This window comes from Mesitornis unicolor, unplaced genomic scaffold, assembly GCF_000695765.1.
Source record: "Mesitornis unicolor isolate BGI_N332 unplaced genomic scaffold, ASM69576v1 scaffold6352, whole genome shotgun sequence".
NCBI lineage: Eukaryota > Metazoa > Chordata > Aves > Mesitornithiformes > Mesitornithidae > Mesitornis > Mesitornis unicolor.
The window spans coordinates 2572-28293 of NW_010168390.1; the positions used below are offsets into that span (position 1 = coordinate 2572).

Below are 25722 nucleotides of genomic sequence, written 5' to 3' on the forward strand. Positions count from 1 at the left end.
TTATGACACTTCCAGCACTTCTTACCGTGCCAAGGCTTGGACTTTGGTGGTGTATCGCTCCTCCTGTTCTGCTACTTTCCTTCTCCAATTGTCCACTTCCTGCCTCAGCGCTGCAGAATGCTCCATCTCTCCATCCAGCAGGTTTCTCAGAGATCTGGAAGAGGGCGGCAATCTCTGTTAGATCACTGCAAACACTGCCTAATAATTAGAGGATACTCTGTGAATCACAGCGTACATTGCCTGAGTGATACCATTACTGTCAACCTAAAATTTCATTATCGATGTAATAAATTTACCTGATTTGATTATACAAAGATATGAAAAGCTACAAGGAAAAAGGACCAAATCAAAACAGTTTCAAGTGCTTACTACTAATTTCTATTACAATCCTATCAACATGCCCAAAGCACAGCCTATTATGATATCTACTGTACCACCATGCAGGAAGAATTTATTATAGAAACATCTTATAATCTGGTTTCGCACGTCCATACATCTCAGGAATAATCTAGAAGCAAAATATTTCCTAGCAAGAGCAGGAGACAGGTAGGGGTCTTGTCTCTACTGAGAGCACTGTGTAAAACCTCTGATGAGATAGCAAAGGTCAGCATGATGCACAATGGTAAAACCCAAAGCATCCTGCTCCTTCTGCCAAAACAAGAAAAGAAAAATGCAAAGCTGAACGGGGCAATAACTTCCTATTACAGGAGCAGGGAAGATAAGAGGCCAGAAAACTGAATCCGTTTGTAGTCTCCACATTAAAAAAAAGAAACATCAAATTAAAATATCTATAGAAAAAGAAAGTAAATTACTAAAATAGCCCTACTGCAGTGTAACAACAGTATGTCTTGAGTACATTTGCATTTTCATTCATCTAATGAGGTGTTCCAATAGACTAAATAAATTCAAAGCAGGTTTGATCGCATTTCAGGTAAGCAACCTATCATTTTTACATTTACATCATCATTTTGACCCAAGGGAACATAAAGACACTCACAAATGACAGCCACTTTCAGCACAACATTGCTAGCCATCCCACATCACTTCTGCACTGAAAAGATTTTCTGAATATTTGTATAAGGACAAACTTTTACTCATTTGGAAAGCTACCTGAAGAGATCTTACGAGTCTCTTGTGTGTAAGTTTTTGGTTTTAAAAGGGCTACAACTCAGAGAAGCTCCGAGGATGTGTGATTCGCATTCAAAGGAAAAAGTTGACCTGCCCTGCAAACATTACTCTTCAGTATCAACAATTGAATATTGAAGTAGTGAGCTTACCTTTCACAGAAATAAAATGTATACTTCAGAAAGATTACACAAATATAATGTATAGCTTTACACAAAGGACACTGTGTATTAGAGAACAGATTTTTTTAAATTATATTTCTTTACTAAAAAAAGAAAACAACCTATTCTGGTCTTCCAGTTCATCCTTTCTGTTCATCATGGCCACAATAGCTTGACGAAGTTCATCTGAAAAGAAGGGACAAAAAAGGAAGTTTCTGTGTGTATTTCAGATCTAAAAGCCATGTACATAGTGGCATTAATTCATCAACATGCTGAAGATGATGCCATCACTTGCTATTCAGCAAAGCACATAAAAACGCTCTTAATCTCATCTCACTCAGTTGCTTAATCACAATCTCATTGAGCAGTCTTTCAAAACTGGTATTATTTAACGCAGTATCGCAAGTGTTGACCAAATCAAATGAGGCCGCACCTGGCTTTAAAACAAATGTTTACAAGTTTGCCTGTGACTGCAGCTGGTTTGTTTTCCTTGCACACATATGGGACATTGCACCTTTTCACCACATGTGTATTAAGGAGATAAACTACTACTTGTTTAACTTCTTCACACAGCTTGTTTTCCTGGCTGTAAATTCCAACGCAGGAAATACAACTATGACAGTGAGACCAGAGCACAGACAATGTCACTGCTGCTTCGTGGCATTTCTCCTGAAGCTCAGCCTTAAAGACAATGGCATTTCTGAGTCTTGTCATTTCCTATAAAACCTTTTATTTCCTATAAATACCTTAAAAATAATTTATGTCATTACATCAAGAATAAAAAATTTTTAAAAGTATTACCAAAGTTTAGACTTTTCAAAGAATTCTTTAGGGTTAGGTTTAACAGTGACACCAAAGTAGCCAAATACCATCCAGAAAAGTGTCAGCTCAAAGTGCTGCCTCACCTGGAGCCCTTCTGCTATTATAAAGGTTTTACTAGATCACTGCAGAGCTGTGCTGTTGCTATTTACTATAAATTTACAGAAATATATTAGGGCTTAATCTTCTAATCTGAAACAGATTCTGATTTCCAGATCTTGCACAGACCAATGAAACACGACAGGTCTTCAAAGACTTGAACGGCTTCTGGCCAACGTAAGGATGTATCCATGTCCTAAACCAGATTTCGTTAACAATTTCATCTATGTTAATAATTCTACGAGAGCTTCTGCAGGCACACAACTACAACATCCCTCCCAACACCGAAATGAAACACTCCTATGTTTATATATTAAAAAAATAAAAATCAGTCAATGCTGTTCTGCAGACGTCAGCAAATTGTTTAAGCTTCTACTGAAAACATACGAACAGAACTGGTATTACCTAATTTCTTCAAGTCAGCAAAGCCATTGGACAACTCTTTTCCCCTTCACATTCAGTTCACTGTATGATTTACCTGTACCTTTGTTAATATTTTCTGTAGCTATAGAAATTTTTGCCAGTTCAAAAAAAACTTCACGTTGTCCTGTGGACCAGATTAAGTCTGCCAAACTCTAGCAGCAGACAAAATGGGAGTTTTTCCTAAGCCAACCAGACACATCATTCCATGCAGACACCACAGTTCCAGTCTGGCACTGGTAATCTGCTGGTAAATCCCCCCTTGCAGGATCTGGCAGGATTCTCACATCCCTTGAAATTAGCCAATCCAATTTCTTCACACTGAATTTTTCCAAAATATGTTTCTTTGGCCATGGAAAAAGTAGATGATTATTTTCCTACTCATTTCACATCATAGCTTGAGAACTAATTGACAGTAGCAAGAAACATTTCAGTAGGTCATTAGAGGGATTTTGCACTCCATTAATTCAGCACAGAAAGAATAATTATTTTTCCACAGTAACTTAGTATCTTTACATGAGTTCTGTATAAAACTACCAAAAAAAAAAAATCCAAATCTTGTAGAAAAGCCAAAAGTGAAATTTGTGGGTATTAAATACAAACACACGTTACCCACATTCAAGATCAAAGCTGCGGTTGATAATAAGGAATATTCCCCTTATTCCACCCAGAATCTTCTGCACAGGTAGAACTGAAATCCCATCTTCCCTCACTCCCCTCTCCAACACACACATAAGTGAGCAGAGTATGAAAGCAAGAGTCTGTTAAAGACCACGATTTGCATAAAAGGAGAAGGAAAAGCCCTCTTGAAATAAAAGATGTCAAAATGCTTTTTATTTCCCTTTGCCTCATTTTTTCTGAGCTTAGTGGAACTGACAACACTGTAGAGGCATAGCAAAGCAGAAACTCCAAATTTCATTATCACATGTGGGACAAAAATCAATGCTTAATTTAGTACAATAAAAGCAAACCCACTTCATACTCAGTATTTCTCGCTAATTCAGTTCAACGATGGACAGCAGTGGAGATATGGAAGAAAGCATCAACACAAACAACTGGTATAGGCTAAGAGCCCACGGTTCCAAGGCTCACACAGCACGAACACATCCTGGCAGCCACGCTGCTCCTTTGCTACACCTGTGCTATTTCTTCTTGAAGTGATGAGTACTGAGGAGTCTTATTTTCTATCAATTACTCACGACCAACAGAAGAAATGTATAGTTGAGTTCTTTAATCTCTCAATCCACGGTAAATATAAAGGAGTCAAACATTCACTAGTGAAATTAAATTAATAAAAAGCTACCAAGAAAAAAAAGGAAGCTTTAACGTCATGATTTTTTAATGCGAATAACTGAATAGAACTAAAAGGACACCACCCTATTTAATTCAAGCACAGCATTCAGAACCGTGAAAATAATGTCTTACTCTCACTTACACTTCTTGAAAAAAATTTAGCAGCACGTCAGAACAGTCAGCTGAATGCAGACAGAACAAATCCGGCACCAGACACTGAGGTGGGGTCACTGCAACTCTGCCAGAACATCCACCGCTCATAAGCTTTTGTCTATGTATTGTGCTTGCCTCTGAGATCAGTGTGTGATCATAACCAGGTTTCTCAGCAGACTTATGTCTTATTCATTGCGTGGGTTAGAAAAAGGAACAAATTAAAAAAAAAGAAATCAGCGTTGTAGCAGTAAACATAAATTTGGCATTTTCTGACTTCTGGACTTCACACCCTCAATCTTTCTCTCCCTCTTCTGTTTGTTTTTTTGGTTTGGTTTGGTTTGGTTTGGTTTGGGTGTTTGTTTGTTTTTGTTTTTAAATGAACCAGTGGGAGGATGGCCAAGTGTACCCACTTCAGAAAACTGAGTTTATGTCCCACTTCTCAACTGCTTTGTGCTTGATCTGTAATTTACGTTCAGTAAAATAACATTAATGAAGAGAGACACACTGCTGTTCTTAAGGATCCACATTCAACACCAACATACCTAAAATTCAAGTGATAATCAGAGTTTCATAAAGACAAATATCATAACTAGTGAAGTCTTTCAAATTACCTAATCTTAAGAGATATTTTTGCAACGACTTAAAAAAGGATTCCCATGTGCAAACCAATGATTGCAAACCAGGTCTTTCTTTATCAGTAAAAAAAAAGACAACATCACAATCAAGGAATGTGCTAATTCTTCATATTAAACCTCCATTTTTAAAACACTCAAAATTATCTTTTGTTGTTGAAATTAATCTGCAGTGTCTAATTACTAATAAAGCAAATATTTGCTCTAAAACATTTCTTTATTCACTTGCATACTACGTACAAGATCTAGCTTCTATGAAGCTTTTATCAAGTCACATTCAGAGTATAAAATACAGAAGAAGGTGTCATGCTTTAAGAAACACCTGTCAATCTCCCAGCAACCTCCAGAAAAGTCGTTCGTTCCACAACTCTTCTGCTGTTTAGCCAAAGGTTGGCTAAGAATGGTTTTCAATCACCTGTTGTGAAAAATGAGCTGTAAGTGAAACCATCTCTCAGTGTACACAAGGTCAGGCAGCACTCCTCTGCAATCCTGCAGATGGAAGACCAGGGTGGGCTGGGAGCGCTCTGCAGGAATGACTTGGTTTTTATTTTCCTGAGTGCTAATTTACACTGATATTTTCAGAGACAAATAAAGCTTCCAACAGACCAGTTACATCTTAAATCAGAAGTCTGACCTTTAAGGACATGCTCCCTAAGCTTCCTGCATGAACACTGGCTATTAAGGCTTTATTTAGTGCTCCAAACTCTCGTAAATATTATCTTTTCATGGCACTATTAATAGGGCAAATTTACGTAGGAAGTAAATTAGACAATTCAGTGTTGGCCTTTCACTGCTTAAAAGGGTCCACAAAAAAGTCTGTAAGATGAACTGCAGCTTTTTTCTCGGTGATGAAATCTCCACATCCTCTCCCCACAGCTGCGCTTCCCGAGAAGTCGCAAGAATTTAGTACCAGCCAGTGACCAGTGGCAACCCAGTCACAGAACAGGGCAGAAGCAAGTTAGGGGACAGAAGAAAGTGCAGAAAATACACCTTATTTACTCACACAGCCAGGATAAAAATTTAATATGCAGGTTTGATTATTCAGTGAAGTTCTTCGGCGATCATGAAAAACTGGAGGCTTTCTATTCTCAAGAACAGATGAAAAAATACAGCATAATGTACAATGTTACAACCTTTGTAACCTTTGTGGTTCAGTCCAAATTTAAAAACAGAGGAAAATTACAGTGGAAAAACTGAGTTCCCAATTATCTACTGAAAATAGCACTGTAATCAAAGAACCTTGTAAAGGAGGACACACAAAGCATCCTTCGAAAATGAAAGTTTGGAAAATTCATTTTTTTTTCAACTGAAAAACAAAATGGGGAGACTTGTGCTAGTAGGAGAGATTTTTCTAATGTAAAACAACTTCGAAAAGATAATCTTCCAATGACAATAACTGGAGCAGCCATCAAGTTGTTTGTGACTGAAGTATGACAAGACTAAACACAATTTTTTAAAAACTGGAAAATGACACAATGGAATAGGCATATAAATATAAAACATCTGACAAACTTAATTCTTCATAAAATTGGTTATAAGATGTAACGATCTGCCTAGAAGGGCAAGTTTTCAAATGACATCTAACTTACGCAGTCAAACTCTAACTCCACGGATCAGGATTGCTCTTGAGTGGAATCAGTATGCTTTTCAGATGCATCTGCTGCTAAGTCAACCTATACCTTATAAATGCACAGGACATTCAGGAAAATCATTCAAAATGGCAGAAATTCTAAATTACAGCTTCTCATAATTTTCTAGCCTGCACATCAGAAGAACCAAGAAAAGGTGAGGACTATACAAGTAAATTGGAAAGGAAGCAGGAAAAGAATAGATGAGAAAAAAATTGTTTCAGGCTTTGTCTTCAGAACTAAGCAGCACAAAAATGCAGTCACCAGAGACCTCACAGCTTCTCTCACTGCACTACTGCATCCCATTTTTCTTGTCTGATGTGTTAGAATTAGTTGCTATGCAACCAAGCTATAAACCTCACCATTTAATAATTCTTCTGCTAATTGCAATAAAGAGCTTCAGTGTCTGGCTTTGTCACAGCACTGAATTCTTCCTGTATAGAGAATCTATGACCAGTAACATCAAACTGGGAAAAAAGCATTTCTATTGAATGTATCTGGGATCAGCTACTATAAAGGTATTAACTTATATGTACAGCCAGCTGAATTATCATTATAATGATAATTAGATTATTTACTGAGTGTTCTACTGGCTTTATAGGTTAATTGAACATGCTTTCCCCTTTCCTTCCAACAAAACCTTCTCTGAAATGGGAACGCTAGCGTGTATACTTCTGCTGATCCTACGGTTCATTTTATTTACAAATTACTAAGTATCAAGAATTTAAAATCTCAGGATTTACTTTCTATTTCATAGCTGTCTTTACACACAGGAACTAACGGAGCTACTGAAGGAGAACAACTGCGGCCCCTGCTGGTATCTAACACACTGACAAAACAAGAAAATCAACACAGCACAATAAAATCAGGAAGTTTTCCATTAAAATTATTTTTCTGAAAAATAAAATAAAAATGTAAGAACAAAAGGATATGGTAGAATAACATGAGAAGAGAATATCCATAGACCAAAGTATCACAGAAACTATCAACAGCAACTCCATCTACACCTCAAATGTTGCCACTTAGAAGTCCCAAACTAGCTTCCAACTTCATAAAGTATTTTGTAAGAAAAGCTTTTTCAGCTTTGTAAAGCTCAATCAGAAGACTCGTGCTGCAGTCTGAAACAGTACCCAGCAAAAATACACAGTCTACCTTCTTTAACATACATTGACATAAGTATCATTTGAACATGAGATCAGAATATCTTAAGGGTTCATTCATCTTGATGATGTCATAAATCCATTTCAGAAGAGAATCTCAGCTGCACCACTTCTAACTTCCCAAATGCTACAATTTAAATTTTTTACATATTTAAATTTACAAAAAGTAACAGACAGACACACCCCAGAGCTTTAGGGACAAAGCCATATCCACCAGCTCAATTACAAAATTTCTGTACGGTGAGGCAAATAAAACCATACTGGCTTACATGTTTAGACAGCTAGTCAGTTTAGGAATTAAGTCTTTGTTCTACAAGTTTTTGTGAAGAAAAAAGATTAAAGATGGGGTAAACAAACGGCCTGTACTTCTACTAATCTCTTTCCATGGCAAAAGCTATAGCTAGAGGCTGATGGAAATGTAGGATAAAGGCTGTCCAGCTCAACTCTTCACATCACTGAAAATATGACCTTAATCATAACTGAAGTTGTTACTTATGAAAGCTAACATTTATGTTGGGAGCAGATTTCCATATCAAAATGACAGACTGAGTGTACATAGGAAGAGTTCTAGCTTTCTTTGGGTTTTGTTTCCAACTAGCCATTAATGAAAGGCAAAATAAATAAGATCACATCAGAACAAACCATTAATGTTTTCCGAGCTTGCAGAGATTTAAATACATTCATCAAATTAAATAATGACTGTTCACTGAACTACTCGAGCCACATCTGGCGTTAAGGATATCATTTAACTTCTCTGTGGAAAGAGAAGCTAACATCATACCAGTTGCAATGAGCCATAACCTGGGATCTGCCAATTCAAAAATCATTTTAGAGCAGTCATTTGTAATGCAGCCAGCATATCAGAAATGAAGTGCTGAATGCCTCTCTAAACAGATCTTACTGAAATAAAAATAGAAATGAAGAGTTACAGGACTTTCAAAGTCAATTCCATCAATCTAAATACATCAAGGAAGTACTTACTAATTGTCATGGATTCTGGCACAGTGGCTGAAGGCAACATATTGCTTAAAGTATTCACTTGAGTTGGAGGACTGACTTCCACTCTAGTCATAAAAGTACAATATCATCAATAAATGAAAACAAATTCCTGAATTCAAAACATAAGAAAGAAGCATTCCAGAAAATAGGATTGTCATCATATTCACTCATATCCAATCAATGTATTTTTAATTATCCATTAATGTACCTGTTGAGTCTGATTCAAGAATATACACATAAAGATCCAGATCAACAGGCCATGGAGATAACAGTAAAAAGATAACAGACAAAACAACACAAAGCCTGATTTCAAAACCAGGAGGCTTAGTCTGCCTGTTATTTGACATGACTATGTGACTTCTTCAGGAGGATTAGGAAAAGTTCAGTACATGAAACTATGTAAAAAGGGAAGTGTAAGTTTTTGCATTTGTCTTTCCAAACATTTCCAAAAGTACCCTAACGAACAGTTTGGTTTCCAGCACTGAGTAGCTGTGTATTAGGCAACAACAACAAACTGGCAACTACAGGGTGAAAATTTTTTTCTTTTAAGGAAAACGTATTTGACACGCACCTGTAAGGGAGATCAGATCTTCTTGGAACCAGTTCCACCGCATGAAGAACATTTTCATGCCCCTCTCCATTCTCCAAGTTATCTAAATTAGAATGCACAAAGCATTGGATTTCTTCAGTTAACAGTACTTAAAAATAAAGCAAAAACAAAACCAGAAGGTAGGTAGTTACATTTTTAACTAGAAATATTCATCTTTGGTAAAGCTTTTATACACTTTAAACCCGTTCTCCAAGGTTGGTTTCCATACATTCACCCTGAATGCCAGCAGGGTTGTAAAGTCCCTTAGGAACACAGCCATCAGTTCAGAAAAAAATTACTACTGCACAATGCCTAAATCAGAATTTACACCTGTATTTTACACTGGTAACGGTGTTGCAAAGCTTTGAAGAGACTGCTTACTGAAGTTACTTTTGCAAGCCCCAGACATTTAAGCACCACGTGACATCTGATGCTCATTACAAATCTGATTGTGATTGGCAGAAAAAGAATTTGTGGTTAGTCTCCAGTATCTGAAACTTTGCAAAGACACCAGTCCCTTATGCATCTCCAACAAAGCACCATGGCTTTTCTCTGTTTCCTTATGCCTATGTACAAACATCAGGAATCAAACAGATGAGACACTTTCTAAAAAGCACAGATAATATGCATCCATAACTGTCAGGATCAAAATACATGCAGCACCAGGCCTGTCACTGTGGTAGTTCAGGTGAAGAAGAAAACAAAAAATCACATTCTATTGACATTTTCTGCATCTTACTATGTAAGGGTTACAAAGTTACCATAAAACAATCCTAAAATAATGAGCTAAAAGAGCACAGAAATTAAAAGGCAGGAATTCTAGGGAAAAAAAAAAGCTAATGGGAATTAGAGTTAGCTCAGAATGACTATGGAGGAGAAAGTTCATTTTTTAAGCTGTAGATTTTACTGAAGCTCAGCTCCTAAAACATATACTCCATTTTTCTTCCAAGTAACTGAATTTTGATTCAGCCTCTCTCATCGCCAGGTACATGGAGATACGATACATCCTGACACATCCCTGAAGCACTGCAACAGACTAAAACTGAACACACTCGTACTAACCTACAACACTATAGATTATGCTGTAATGTATTTCAAATCTATATGTTGTGTTATTTATCTATATTAAGACCTATAAACCTAAATATTGGGTTGAACAATATATATTTTACAAGAGCTCACTAAGCATGTTTTAGCAAAAATGTTGTCATAATAATAACGAGCTTGTCAGTTACTGGACTGAACTGTCTGCAGAAAAAACTAACCCACATTCCCTCTGATATCAATCATCCAGCAAAAGTGTAACTTCCAAAGTCAAGCAAATTACTGCTTAAGGCAGCTTTCAATCTCACCACATTGTCATCATGGTTGTGGGGAGGGTGACTGTACCCATGTGTATCACTCACCCTAACTGGTTGACATCTGGATTGCATTGATGGGCCTTTTAGTGAAGACGGCCTGCACACTCTGTCAGTTCAGGACTAGTCAGAAGGGCCCAGTGACAGCATGGAGAGTTGAAATCAGATTTCCTATAACTGATGAACATTCCTTTCACCAGCCCAACACTGCATCATTCTGGCTTGCGTGCTGCACCACAGGGTTTTACCACAGAGACAAAGAGGGGCAGGAGGAGAACTGAAAAATTGTATACAGTGTCAGAAGGGATGTGACTGGGCCTGTTGTTGATCATCTCGAGTAGCTTGAGCAGTGTCTTCAAAACAGTTCTGAGATGAAGCAAGAGTCTTTGGTATCTCCTTAACAAAAGTCAGCCCCTGTTACACCTATTGCTGTGCTCTCTGGTAATCTGTTTCCAGTACTAAAGCTTGGGTTGGTCTCCTGACGTTTGATTTCAACTACAAGCCGCTACCTCTAGTTCCCAAGGCCTTGTGCCATCTGACTGGCTACCAACTCAACAGCTCAGCTGTGAGCTCCCACCCCACTCCAGCTCCCCCAAACAGGAACATCTACTGCTATTCCAGATTTCAATCTGTTGCAGTCAGCAGACACTTATTCATCTATGGACTTCTTAGGATCTTTTAGGTTGGAAAAGGCCTTTAAGATCATCGAGTCCAACCAGTTTCTGCATAAAGCGATTTAAGAACACTATGCCACAAACTACATCATGTTTTCTAAATTAATTCCTTCATACATTGAAAAACGTCGGAGCATAAGAAAAAAAATGAAAATGTACTTTTTTTTTTTTTGAAGCTCTGGCATTTCTTAAAAGGTACATGTTTTAAAATACAGCAGAGGGCAGTGCAGCATTGTTTTATGATTCACACTTTATCACCAAATTTACTGAACCAAATTACACTTTTTCACAGGCCTTCAATTAACAGTCCATTTAAACTCTTGGCACATATAATGTATATGCAAAAAATATGAAATATTTTACAATTAAAACATTATTTCAATGCATCAGTGAACTGCATACAATACAACAGCTGAGGCCACATCAAAGCCAACTGAGCACAAATGTACAAATGACACTTCCACTTATTCATGTTCCTGTGAAGTGTCCTTTCACTGCAGAAGCACAGCACTGCTAATTCACTATCAGCTTGTGATCCAGTACAATGAGTATCCTGCAGAAAGAGACTTGGATACAGGCGGATGAAAAACTGGGTATGAGCTGGCAACTGGTGCTCACAGCCTGGGCTGCACAAAATGAAGCATGGCAAGCAGGTTGAGGGAGGTGATTCTCGCCCTCCATTTCACTTTCATAAGACCCCACCCTGAATAATGTATCCAGCTCTGGAGCACACAGGACAGGAAAGCACAGACCTGTGAGCGCGGCTGGAACACCTCACACTATTTATGGTTGGACTCAACGATCTTAAAGCTCTTTTCCAACCAAATGATTCTATGATTCTATTCCTATGAAGACAGGCTGAGAGAGATAGGATTGTTCAGCCTGGAGAAGAGAAGGCTCTGGGGGAGACCTTATTGCAGCATTTCAATACATAAATACAGCTTATAAGAAAGGTGGAGAGAGACTTTCACCACGGCCTGCAGTGACAGGACAAGGGGCAATTGCTTCAAAACTGAAATGAGGGTAGATTTAGACTGGATATAAGGAAGAAATTTTTTTACGAGGAGGGTGGTGAAACACTGGCACAGGCTGCCCAGCAAAGCTGTGGATACACCACCACTGGAAGTGTTCAAGGCCAGGCTGGAGGACGGTGCTTTGAGCAACGTGGTCTGGCGGGAGGTGTCCCTGTCCATGGCAGGGGGTTGGACTACATGATCTTTGAATATCCCTTGCATTTTATGATCCTATGACTAGGATATTTCCTAGTCAAGCATTCCTCATCCTGTATATAAACAGATAACAGCTTCTATTGAACTGCATCCAATATTTGATAGTTCCTCCAATCTGTCAAGATTAATTTGAATTCAAACTCTCAAACACACTTGCAGCTTCTTCCAGCTTAGTGATATCTAGAAAATGAATATGGATACTTTCTACTCAATCATCCTAAATATTACTAAAATACCATACAGGACCACAGCTTAATCTCAACAAAACTTTGGTTTATTCTAACACTGAGAAATCCTCCTCAACTAAATATCTTAGATATGAGCTACGTGCAAGACTACTCAAATGGAGAACTCTGATTCAGATCTAAAATACATTTTACTTGACCCTCCCATCCCAGTTGTGCAATATCTCCTAGGTCCTTACAATTCCATCATTTCTCACCATTGTCCCACGTTAGAAACTCTGACAAAGTTTGCTGGAATCTGGTAAATTAAAATATCTACCTGTCTGGGAGTAAGAGCCAACGGCACTGACAGGAAATAGAACATCTGAGTCATCATTTAGGACCTGCAGAGGAGTCCAACTGCATAGCCGAGAATTGCACGTCTCTATTTCATGAGGCCTAGATTAAAAGCAAACAAACAAACAACCTATTTGTATAGTCCATGCTCATGTTTACAACACAAATATTTCTTTCAGACACAACATGACAAGAAAAATCTTTATTTCAATCTGCCTGCCGATTTCTTGGTTAAGACAGACATAAAGTCATTAAAGATCAGACCATTCCAAAGCAGACAAGTCAAGCAGTGCTTGCTTCTTTTTCTCCAAAGGGATTTCTGTGTCAGAAATAAAGAGGGCATATTAGTATCTAAAATTAATCTTTTTCTCTCAGTTTTGTCTTGTTTTGTTTAACCACCTACTCTGATGATAATAAGCTCCCTCTGTTTAAAATACATGGTTTTACTGTGAAGTCAAGACAGAGCTGACACCATACTCAGAATAAGCAAACTTCAAGTAGGCCAGAATTACAGCCAGGCTATACCAAGTAACAACTCCAACAGCTCAGAACATAAGGAGAACAAGTCTGAAATTCCAAAATTCTGGGTTTCAGTGGAACTTAATACCAAAATACTATCACCACAGTGGTACAAACAGTTTAAACAATGGCAGACAAAAAGACAATTTAACAGTTGTTAGTTTCATAAATTTGCCAGTGCTCACAAAGGAAGGAGAGAGAAAAGGAAAAAAAAAAAAGGAAAATTTACCACCGGCTCCTGCAACATCACTTACCTTTCAGAAGCTTCAGTTTCACCTTCTGTGCCTTTATTTCCTAAAATTTTTCCACATAGCTCATCCTCATCTGCCTCTTCATCATCAATGCTCTTCACATCTAGCTTCTGGTATTCATACTCTCCGTTCATGAACACTGAATTGCTCTTCCACGAATGGTTACTTTCATTCCCGTTCAAATTTTTTCCAAGAGTGCTTTCAGATGAGGTTAATACAAAAACTGAAGATCTGTCTGCGTTCTCCTCTGAACTTTCTCCTGTAATCACTGTCTTTGTAGCATCCCCCGAATTTTGCTCATCTTCCTCTTCATCAAATGAGATAATATTTGTCACTCTCTTCTTCTTTTTTCGATCTTTTTTATATTTCAAATCTAGTAGTAACAAAAAGGTTTACAAAGTTTAGAAAAGAGAAACAATGTAACACACTTTTTATTTTTCTTAAAAGAACTCAGGTTCTAAATGAGTTTAGTAAAGAAAAAAAGCCACTTAAAACTACAAGGCACTTGATGAGCTCTTAAATTTTTAACTACCATTCAGATTTTAGAAGGTATTTTGGAGGTCCATTCATGACAGTATCCATCCAGTTCCAAAACTAGAAAAAGTGTTCAATGAGCTTATGAAACTAAATTTTAAAGAAAAAGTACGCCTTCCAGTCACTTTGTCCCGTGGAACATGGCGAGTGTACATTGCAGAGCATGTCTACACAACAGAGAAAACATGAAACACTTCCGAGGAGAAAAAAGAATAAAAAGAACAACATAAACCAAATCCACCACTTCAATGAAATAAAGTTGGTTTTGTCTAGAATCTGGAAATAAAGCAGCTAGTTTTCAGAAAAAGAAATTAAGTTCCCTCTCTCAGCTAATTAGTTCTTGGTCTAGAAATACACTGAGAACCTCTCTGATCACACAGAATCCCAGAATATGAGGAGATAGACAGGACCTGGAAAGCTCCCCCAGTGCAACCCCTGCCAGAGCAGGATCACCAGAGCAGTCACACAGGAACACGGCCAGGGCTTTGGGTGTCTCCACACAAGGAGACTCCACAACCTCTCTGGGCAGCCTGGGCCATGCTCCATAACCCTCACCCTGACAAAGTTTGTCCTCATGTTCAGCTTGAACCTCCTGTGCTCCAGCTTGGGACCATTGCCCCTTGTCCTGGCATTGGCCATCCCAGAACAGAGCCTGGCTCCTTCCTCCTGACATTGCCCTTTCCAAATGGATCCCCAGGAATGAGGGCACCCCTCAGTCTCCTCTGCTCCAAGCTCAGGAGCCCCAGCTCCCTCAGCCACTCCTCATAAAGGAGATGCTCCACTCCCTCCAGCATCTCTGTGGCCCTGCACTTATTTTTAAGGTTTTTGTTCCATAACAGTGCATTAAATTTAATCCAAAACATTACTTAATCACACTTAAGTTTCTGAATGACACTAGCATTGCAAAAATTCTTACCAGCATTTAAATTCTTTGAGAGAACAGGAAGTGGGTCAGTGTCTTGATCAGGTTTTATTAGAATTGAGACAGCAGATGATGCAGTTATCTCTCTGAGAAGGCTGCTAACACCCTGAGTAGATTCTTTCAATAATGAGGTGACATTTTGCGTCGATTCCTTTAATAAATCAGACACAGTTGGTGTGCATTTGCTCTGCCCGTTTAAATCCTTATTATCAATGTTGATTGCAAAAAGAATTGAGTTCAGACCTTCAGAAAAAAACAAAGGGGAAAAGACCAAAAATCCAGTATATACTTAATTTAAAAGTTACAACGATAGAACCTAAGGATTAACAAAGCTATGACATGTAAAACATTTCTCCCAAAAAAAGTACCCACAGCTCTCCATGCACGAATTCTTATTCTTTCATGTACCATTCATTCTTTTTTAGATGATATTCAAGCTGATGCAATCAGTTTTGAATTTATCCTGATGGCTGTTCAGCTGCACATTAAATAAGGAGTAAGTACTGTTAACTCATTTATTTATAACCACCTTGCATTTAAACCCATTTCACCACAGCTTTAATATTTGTTGGTTCCCATATTCTATTTTAAAAAACTTCCTGTGAATCTTATCTTGAAAAAAAGAACATAAAAGGTAATAATACATCACTTCTATGATCAAACTCCAGGAAAGTAAATTACCTGTTGCCATTCCTTACTCTTACTCTCCCTTCCACATATTCACCTATAATTTGGGTCTTACTATAAGAGTCTATCATTGCTTTTTTCTAGTCAGGAAAACCCATTTTGTTTTCTGTATATTGAGCCAGTTTTTAAAAAAAAATAAAGTTAGCTTTGACTGAGAAAGACTTGGAAAATTTATGTGAAAGACTGGTCAACTGTAGGAAGGCCAGATCTAGTGTTCTAACAGTTCATCGACTCATGACATAAATTTGCATAACACCTTGACTATTCACCCTCAGTGCACATATGACACACATTCCCCACATAAGCAAAGAGTGCATTAGAGACGCTCCTCACAACCAGCAACAGATATAACATCCCAAAATGACCAGTACAACAGTAGCATCTAAGAGACAGTCTTACCAGCTGCCATCGTAGGGATCATACTAGAACGTTCTTCGTCCATCATAAAAGACCAGTCTTCATAGAAGACACTAATTTGGGGAAAAAAAAGAATGTGCAGTCCTATATTAACATATATCCTACTTCTAAAAGACATGCAAACTCTGAAAAGAAAGTATGAGTACATCAGCAGAACAAATTATGCCCTAAAGCCCTGAAATACATAGAAGTGTCTGAACACTTATGAAAGACGTGCTAGCTAGCACTTTATATTCAGATTTAGCTCTGCATCTTTCTTACAGGAACAAAGCCACTCAGGGCAGGGAGGTTCATAATATATTATCAGTCCTGGTATTTCTCTACACCTATTGCTAAAATGTATATATAAATTTTTACATAACTATAGTTGACTATAATTACCAAGCCATTTTATAAAATACTAGAATGCATGAATACAAACAAAAAGATCCCCTTCATCCTAAGCAACCTGATCTAGTGAAAGATGTCCCTGCTGACAGCAAGGGGACTGGACTAGATGATCTTTAAAGGTCCCTTCTAACCCAAACCATTTTATTATTTTATGATTCAGTGACCTGTTTCAATATCCAAAAAACACATCAACTACCCTAAATAGTTAAAGTCAACAAGGAATTCGAATGTGAGAAAAAAACCCAAAACATTTAATATTAATTTCACTGGGAATACATTAATTTACTTGTTTTAAACCTAGTTCTTTTCAGTAGCAGGATGCTGGGTTTTTTGCTATCAGCATTCAGTTAACTAGGCATAAAAACATATAGCAAGAAAACCCTTCAACCTATACTAAACGATTTTGACAAATGAATATAAAAGTTTCCAAAACAGATAAAAATTGAGGATGTAAACCGATTCTGTAAATTCTATTTGAGTTTTGAGAATATTTAAATCTTAAATATTCTGGAATAAGCCTTTTTAGAGATAACATTTCATGTACAGAGTGCTGACAATCTTGATACTGCGCAAGTATTACTACAGGCATGAGAGTATGACTAGCTATACAAAGCAATCCAGGTCACTCATTTTCTCACAACGGTTTTCAGATTTTTTTCCTTTGTTGTTTTATTTGTCTTTATTTGATTTCATGCCAAAATCTGTCTTACAGGAAAGCTACAGAGGACTGGAACAGACTGAAAATTAAAAGACAGTACTAACAAGCTTAGTTCTGGCAATACTCTTATCCAGTAAATCCATTAATAGATTCCCATTGAAAGAGTGCCTTTCTGCTGAATTCACTGGACTTGATCAAGCTCAACCATTATCGATAAAAAAAGAAAATACTCCAGATTTCCAAAAAGAAAAGAAACTGAAGATGTACAAGGAAAAAGGTAGGACTCAGTTTAGTATGAGCTTAAGTGCATTTTGCACTTGCAAAGTACCTGATGACTTCATAACGTATAGAAAGTTCTTCTCAGTAACTCTGTAACAAGAAAGTTCACAAACTGGTACAAAAGCACTTCCAAGTGACCTGCAGTAGTAGCTACCTACTGCTTCACCGGTGGAGCTTTTCAATCATAGGATGAGCAAATCCAAAAAGCAACAGGCAATTACCACTGATGAACTGATAAGATGAAGGCTGCAGCTGTGTACTGTTTTAGTGGAACGAGAGAGGCACCTCAAAGCACGGTGTCAAGATCTCAGTGAGGAAAGGACAGAGGATGGAAGCGAAGACGAGGATGGAAGCGAAGACGAGGATGGAAGCATATTTCCTCACCTCTCAGAATGAAGCCAGTTTCCTGTCACATGTTGATACAGACGCAAGCCACTACCTTAATGGCTGCCAAATTTTCAACAATGAACAGAACAAAAGTATTAAGTGGCTTTGCTAGCATAGTGATTAATATGGTGTATTATTACAGCTGTGGTTTTTGGTTGGTTGGCTATTTTTTTAATCTCAGTAATTAACCTGTCAATGTGTTTCCTACATTATAAAGATCTCAAACACAGTACCTGAGTCGATTCTTATCTGCAAGCAGCATATGAACATATCTTTCCAGGGAATGTTCATTTAATGCACAGCGCAGCCAAGCCCGGCCTCTACCAATATCTGTAGTAATTGTCTTCAGAGAGTAAAAGCGCTGCAGTTCATGTTTATTCAGAACTTCTTTCACATAGTACCAAAACACTGGCTCTGGAGTAAAAAAAAAAATTAAAAAATAATAATAACCCCAACAAAAATGCTAAGCTCATATCTGAACGTATTTATAACACAATTTCATAAAACAAGCAGGTAATAGTACATAACTCTGAACACAGGTGAATTATTTACCATCTCCGTGAAACCCTCCAGTTACATAGATTATTTATTTCTATAGACCTTGAGCTATTTAAGCACTTAAAACTTCACTTCATTGAAAATACTAAACACACACATTAAAGGTTTCTATCCTACATTTTAAACCAGAATTCATACTTAAAAGCATACTTAAGCTAGTATTTCATCCACAGAACAGGTTCACATGTTCAGCTGGGAATTTTTAGGTAAAGGAAAAAAATGCTTTAATATCTTACTGCCGATTGTGAAATGTTTGTATCACAGAATGGTTTGGGCTGGAAAGGATCTTAAAGCTCATCCAGTCCAATCCCCCTGCCATGGGACACCTCCCACCAGCCCAGGCTGCCCAAAGCCCTGTCCAACCTGGCCTTGAACACTTCCAGGGAGGGGACATCCACAGCTTCCCTGGGCAACCTGTGCCAGTGTCTCACCACCCTCACAGTGAAGAATTTCTTCCTAATACCCAGTCTAAATATCTAACCTCCTTCTGTTTAAAACCACTACCCTTCATCGTTATCACTACCCTCCCTGACAGAGTCCCTCCCAGTCATTCCTGTAGGACTCCTTCAGGAACTGGAAGGCCAAAATAAGGTCTCCCCAGAGCCTTCTCTTCTCCAGGCTGAACAGTCCCAACTCTCTCAGCCTGTTTCCATAGCAGAGCTGCTCCAGCCTCTGATCAGCATTGTGGCCCTCCTCTGGACTTGCTCCAGGAGGTCCACATCCTTCTTATGTTGGGGGACCCAGAGCTGAGGTCTCACAAGACACAATCACCTCCCTGCTGGCCACACTTCTTTTGAAGCAGCCCAGGATGTGGTTGGCCTTCTGGGCTGCAAGCGCACGTTGCCAGCTTGTTGAGCATCTCATCAACCAACACTCCCAGGTTCTTCTCGTCAGGGCTGCTCTCATCCTTTCTCCCCCCAGCCTGTATTTGTGCTTGAGATTGCCCCTACCCAGGTGCAGGACCTTACATTTGGCCTTGCTGAACTTCATGAGGTTGGCAAGGGCCCACCTCTCCAGCCTGTCCCAGGTCCCTCTGGATGGCATCCCATCCCTCCAGCGTTCAACTGCACCACACAGCTTGGTGTTATTGGCAAACTTGTTGAGGGTGCACTCAATCCCACTGTCCATGTTGCCCACAAAGATGTTAAACAGTGCAAGTCCTAATACCAATCCCTGAGGAATGCAACTCGGCACTGGTCTCCACTACTACTACTTGCTATCAAGCCATTGACCACAACTCTTTGAGTGTGACCATCCAGCCAATTTCTTATCCACAGAGCGGTCCATCCATCAAATGCACATCTCTCCCATTTAGAGACCAGGATGTTGTGCGGGACAGTGTCAAATGCTTTGCACAAGTCCAGGCAGATGCTATCTCTTGCTCTTCCCTTACCCACTGACACTGTAACCCCAACGTAGAAGGCCACCACATTTGTCAGGCATGACTTGCTCTTAGTGAAGCCACGTTGGCTGCCACCAATCACCTTCTTATTTTCCACATGCCTTAGCGTAGTTTCCAGGAGGATCTGTTCCATGATCTTGCTGGGCACAGAAGTGAGACTGACCGGCCTGTAGTTTCCCAGGTCTTCCTTTTTTCCCCTTTTCAAAAATGGGGGTTATGTTTTCCCTTTTCCAGTCAGTGGGAACTTCACCAGACTGCCCCTATTTCTCAAATATGATAGATAGTGGTTTAGCAACTTCATCTGCCAGTTCCCTTGGGACCCACAGATGCATCTCATCAGGTTTATCAAAAATAAAACTAGGTTGTCTACTTTGAAAGTAGCATTAATTAAAAACCCAAGTCCTAACTGCTGATCTTACTTTTCATAATAAATAATCCAATACTTGTTAGTCAGAAGTTTCAGTGTAATTTCAGCAAAATATAACTCATACACTTGTATTGTAGGCAGAGAAGACACTGATGTTATGCAGTTCACTCAAATACTAATCACTTTGTGAAAACAGATTGATTTTAATAATATCACAGTTCCAATAACTGCAATACCACCAATCATTAATCAGCACCAAACACCAGTGATGTCTCAAGCTGAGAGCATAAAGATCAGTCTGAAGTCAGGTTCAGTGCCTTCATATGCAAAAAAAAAGTAAAGAAAACTATTTACTATTTATGCTTCGGACAAAAAACCAAGGCAAACTTCAAGGTAACAACAAGGCAACAAAAATAAATATTTTTTTTTAAATGTGGAGAAAGTAATAAAAAACAACCCAAGCTACTTAAGTAAAGAAAGTTCTGTTTGTAAATGACATCAATACTTAGCAGTTAAACATATCTGATGATAAAGAAAATGGCAGTTAAAGAACAAAGTGAGACAAAGTTACAAATGAAAATGTACTAAAAACTTAACAAAATTACACAACGGGTATCCCTACCAGTATTCCAAGAAATTTGCCAATGATACTATTCATGATGGAGCTGTAGGAAGTACAGATTTCCAAACACCAAAACTTCTACAGAAACTTGGTATGAAAGTTAAACTAGATTAAGAGAGCAATAACCATTTTCACAGCTTAATGATAATCTGAATATTAAGTCTGCAGTTCGGTGCACTGCTTCCATTAGAAACTGTATCACCTGCTTGCACTTATCAACTGTGTAAAATGGAATAGCTGTGATTAACAAGTTACCTGTTTCAGTTTTACTGGAGAAACCTGCTGCCTGTTTGATGGCTGCTGCTGTTAATGCTAATCCTCGGCTCCTCCTCAGACCATGCTGTAACACAGCTTCAAACTGAGCACACAGACAAGTGACTCTGCAACAGAATTTTTAAAGAAATCACACGAAAAGAACAATCAACTATGTTTGTATAGAGCAGGTTTACTTCAAATCTCTGAACAGAGAATCCAATGTGATCCATTATCTCATATGCAGTGAAAGACCTCTTGTATGCACTGATGTAATTATTTGCAAACAGTGTAACCTATTTATACGCCCAGTCTCATCATGACCGCTCTAAGCTGGGGCACAAATTACATTCGGAAGAATCGGCAATCAGTTTGAGAAATCATCCTCACCTGCTGGAGTGGTGGTTAGTCCTGTTATTTCAGCTTCAGAATACCTACTTTTCATGTAATGTTATTACATTTTCATAAGCCTACTTCGTATTACATACGCAATGAATAATTTTTGGGAAAATATGCTATAACTTCCTATATAATTAATAGACAATTTTTTTTATTTGCATTAGTACACATTAATTCAAGCCTAGGAAAACAAATAAACAGACATTTTAATGTCCTTCAGAAACCCTAGGTATAGGAAAATAAGAAAGATTTTTCTGGATGTGTTGAATCCTCAGGTTTTGACGTTGTTCTCTACAATATAATAATATTAACACATTTCCTTAAAACAACAAAACAAACATCCACACCACAAAGCACAACATAACCCAGCTAATAAATCAATTTTCACACAGGTAGCAACGCTGTAAAACCAGCAAAGTTTATTATTGCAACCTACAGGGAATATTAAGGCTGAAGTCACAACAGACATAAATGTAACCTGTTGGAAATCCTATTTCTCTAAGTTTACTTTTGAAATTACATAAACAATACTTACACCTGAAGTTTTTAAGAAAGCTGCCACCTGGCTGCCAAAGATGATTATTAAAAGGAAGGACAGATACTTTAAGTTGAAGTAAATAAATAAAAAGAGATGACAAAGCAGCTCAGGACTCTACCCAGGCACTCCAGAAGTACAGAGTTCTACTCAGGGTCATAAAAAGCACAAGATCTCAGGAGGAGCACTGGCAGAAAAAGAGGCATTTCTATAACTGGACAGAAAAGCTTTTAACAAGTAATGCTTTCCTGTACATCTGTGTTAGGAAAACTTTACTAATAAAGCAAATACAACTCACACAGTACTTCGATCACTGTTGAGCAGTTGTGATTAATTTTTTTTCTGAAAAGACTGCTGCTGTTTAAAAATGGAAATTCCAGCCGATACCTGATCCCCAGGAAAGATTTGAAAAAAAAAACCTACTTGGGCTTTTCAGTTCAGAAGAAGCAGAACAGAAACGAGGTTCTGCGAAAGAGCTCGTATTATTAAAAATCCACACGCACTGAGAATCAAAGAAAACTGTGCAGCATTTTACAGGAAAATTTAGCCACTAGTAAAACAAAATAAACTTTTTAAAAAATCAGGGATGCTACAATGCCCAATATACATAGTGTATTTATTAGATAGCATCATGTTAAACAAATACAGAAAAACATGGAGAAGCCTAGTGTACACAGTAGAACTCCGAACAATTATAAGCACAAACACAAGAACAAACACCAGGAGAAGAAAATTGAGAGTCAATTTTACTGGATTCTGATCTAAATTCTCAGACTATCCTTATTTTCAAAGTTATCTCACAATATTTACCATTTTAACAACTCCAAAACCATGAAGTTTAGGAAAAAAAAATCTGTTAATATAATTTCTACTTTCTTTTTAATCCTGAAACTGCCTAGCTACAATTCATTATTCAGAACATCTACTGAATTCTAAGGAAAATAATTATAAATAAAATTCAGCCAGCATTATATCTTTGGAATCCTAACTCCCACTGTTTACCAGAAGACAAATACTAAAGTCATCACTCAAATTATTAAACAACTGCAGCAAAGCAGTTGTTCAAGCAAACTGAGCAACAAAGTAGAAGTTTCAGACCCAGAAAATTTTCTCTACATAGGAGGTACCTCCTACTGGCCAAGCTTACACACTCTACTACCATTGTCAATACATTGTCTCACACAAACTAAACAGTAAAAATTAAACAACTGTCTCCAGTTGATGCTTCCATGCCAAGCGCTACAGCTGCACAGCCAGTTCAACTGCTGGGTGCTTCAGCCCCACCATCCCTTTATCCCAGCTGCACTTTCTTGCTTCCTCCCTGGCACCAGCTTCTGTCCACCAAATCCTGTGCTGAACCAACCCTGTCCTGAGCGGTCTCCACCTTGCTAGTTCAACAGAACATTATTTCTCCATGTCTGCTTCCCCAAAACTCTGTAGCCTGAAGCAACCAAGGGCAGGACAGGATGACAGCAGCAGCCAAAAGTCAGGCAAGCTTAAGCTGCCAGGAAGCAGCATCAGTCTGGAGATTCGCACCCAGGTGTACACAGGAGCTGCATTACACACTGCTCCTGACAGGAGAAGGCCTTGTCCTCTCATCCCTTGTTGATTCTTCCTCCTCTCCTGCATTTCCCATTGCTACCAGCTGTATGATCTTCCCCTTCTTGCAGCAGCTCTAGCATTCAGCTAGAGTTTTACTGTTTTAACTCACTAAAATGGCAGAAAGTTATCCTTTAGCATTATTTCTTCTTTTATTAAATTCAGAGGGGATTGGATGATCCCCAGGCATTGCTTAACAAGGTGATGAAAGGGAGTAGTACTGAAGTCAGGAACCTTGAGGAGATACGTGAACCCTCTCCACCCTTTCAGTAGCAACGAATTGTTATGCTGGCTTCCCAGAAGTCATGAAACCACACCCTTAGATATGTACTTAAAGACTGAATTTGGAGGGCATTAGAGAGAACTTCATGCATCATTCATAAATGGTCAACAGATAATCAACTTCTTCACAAAAGGCAGAGTCAAACTTCAGGGACATAAGAAAAAGGACAACAAACAACTGCATTTGATCCTGGTATTTTGTTTATCCAAGATTCTTCGACATGACAGATTCTGAGAAAGACTCAACAGGCGACAAAAAGCACTGCCATTTCTGTCTGTCAGTCATTTTCTTAAAAGCCTTAGAAACCAATACACCATATCCAACAACAAATGCAACTAACAGGAACTAAATGACATTTTTTTACTTACATTAATAAAAAGGAACAACTTCTCATACAGAAAAAGAAGAAAAAAAGGTTTAAAACAAGCCAGGAGTAAGAAAAACTAAGAATGAAAATTGTCTTAGTAACTATGTGTTAAACACACTTGACACGTTAAGTGTCGAGCTTCATGAAACACAGGTGTATGGGTAATAAACACGCACTCATTTTAAATGAGGTTTTAGGGAAGATAAGTTCTCCCAATCCCATGTGCAGACCTCAGAATCCAATGCTTTGTCGTGAACTCCGCAGCCCCTTAAACACCTGTAATGCCATACAGAAGAACACGCTTTGTTCAGCTGTCAAATCTGGATCAAGATGAAGAAATCCGAGTCATGTCAGTGTTTATGTAAACAAAAGGAACTGGGGTTTGGCTTTTTTAGCGTGTCAGGTATTTTATGCCATATGTTTTATGCCACTGTGATCCATAATCTAAACACGTTAAAAGCTTCTTAGCTTCCCTTACCTGCTGTCAGAGTCTGAAGCTATTTCTTTTCTTCCTCCAAACCGTATTTGACACTGCAATAAACAGATTTTAAGATTTTTGTTACACTAACAAACTGAATACTCTGAAATATTTCCATAAAAGATACAAAGTCATAATAAAAAAGGAAGCCGTACAAAATAAAGCATTGGCAAATACAGCCTGCAACCAAAAAGTGCTTTACAGCATCATGTTCCACTAATGGGCTACTCCTGCAACTCAAATATACTCTTGCTAGCCAGAACAACATACTTGCAGGTCCTTCAATAAATTTAAAATTGAGTAAAAATTACTGCTTTTGAGTAGTAACAAACACTGCTCCTGTTGAGCTCAGTGCTACAACCTGAAAAATCATTCTTCACAAAACATATAATTGGCTCACTTTTCAGGCCTTCTTTTGCCTCTCAAACTCTTCTAAACTGAATCTGGTCTATGAAAATCCACTTGCTGAACTGCATGTTGATGCAAGATACCTACATACATACATAAATCCCATTTTTACCTGCATTTTAACCATTCACTAAAATCCTAGTGTAAAGAAAAAAACCTGCTACTGCAAATTGTTAACCAATTGAGCCCTTGCAGTACACTACGATTTCATTCAGGCACGTATTACAAATATATAGATTTATACTCTATATTATTACATATATTTACAATGTCTATAAATATTATTATTATCTACCAAGAATTTTAAACAAATACTGCCTAACAGCTGCTTGCCAGCAGACACAAACTCAGTGGTACCACGCGAAAGACAAGATTTCTTCTTTGTCTGGTAAAAAGGAGAAAAACGGGCAAAGACAGCTCCTGCTGGGACTGACAGATCAGAGCAAGCAGACTGCAGGAACATGGATCACATTTCCCACCTGTTTAACTGCATCCAGTAGCCGTTCTAGAAGAAACTGTCTTTTAGTGTCATTGTTCTGTGAACCTGA

At 38.2% G+C, this 25722-nt stretch overlaps 1 protein-coding gene across 1 annotated transcript; it reads right to left on the minus strand.

Moving 5' to 3' along the window:
* SNX29 (sorting nexin 29) lies at positions 1–25722 on the minus strand (the record flags this gene model as incomplete). Its single annotated transcript, XM_010178992.1, is given in 12 exon segments — positions 1–154; positions 1409–1472; positions 8472–8554; positions 9061–9142; positions 12844–12962; positions 13634–14003; positions 15081–15329; positions 16173–16243; positions 18138–18318; positions 21109–21233; positions 24767–24819; positions 25654–25722. Coding segments are annotated over 12 exon segments (1620 nt in total), but the record flags the coding sequence as incomplete, so codon positions are not given.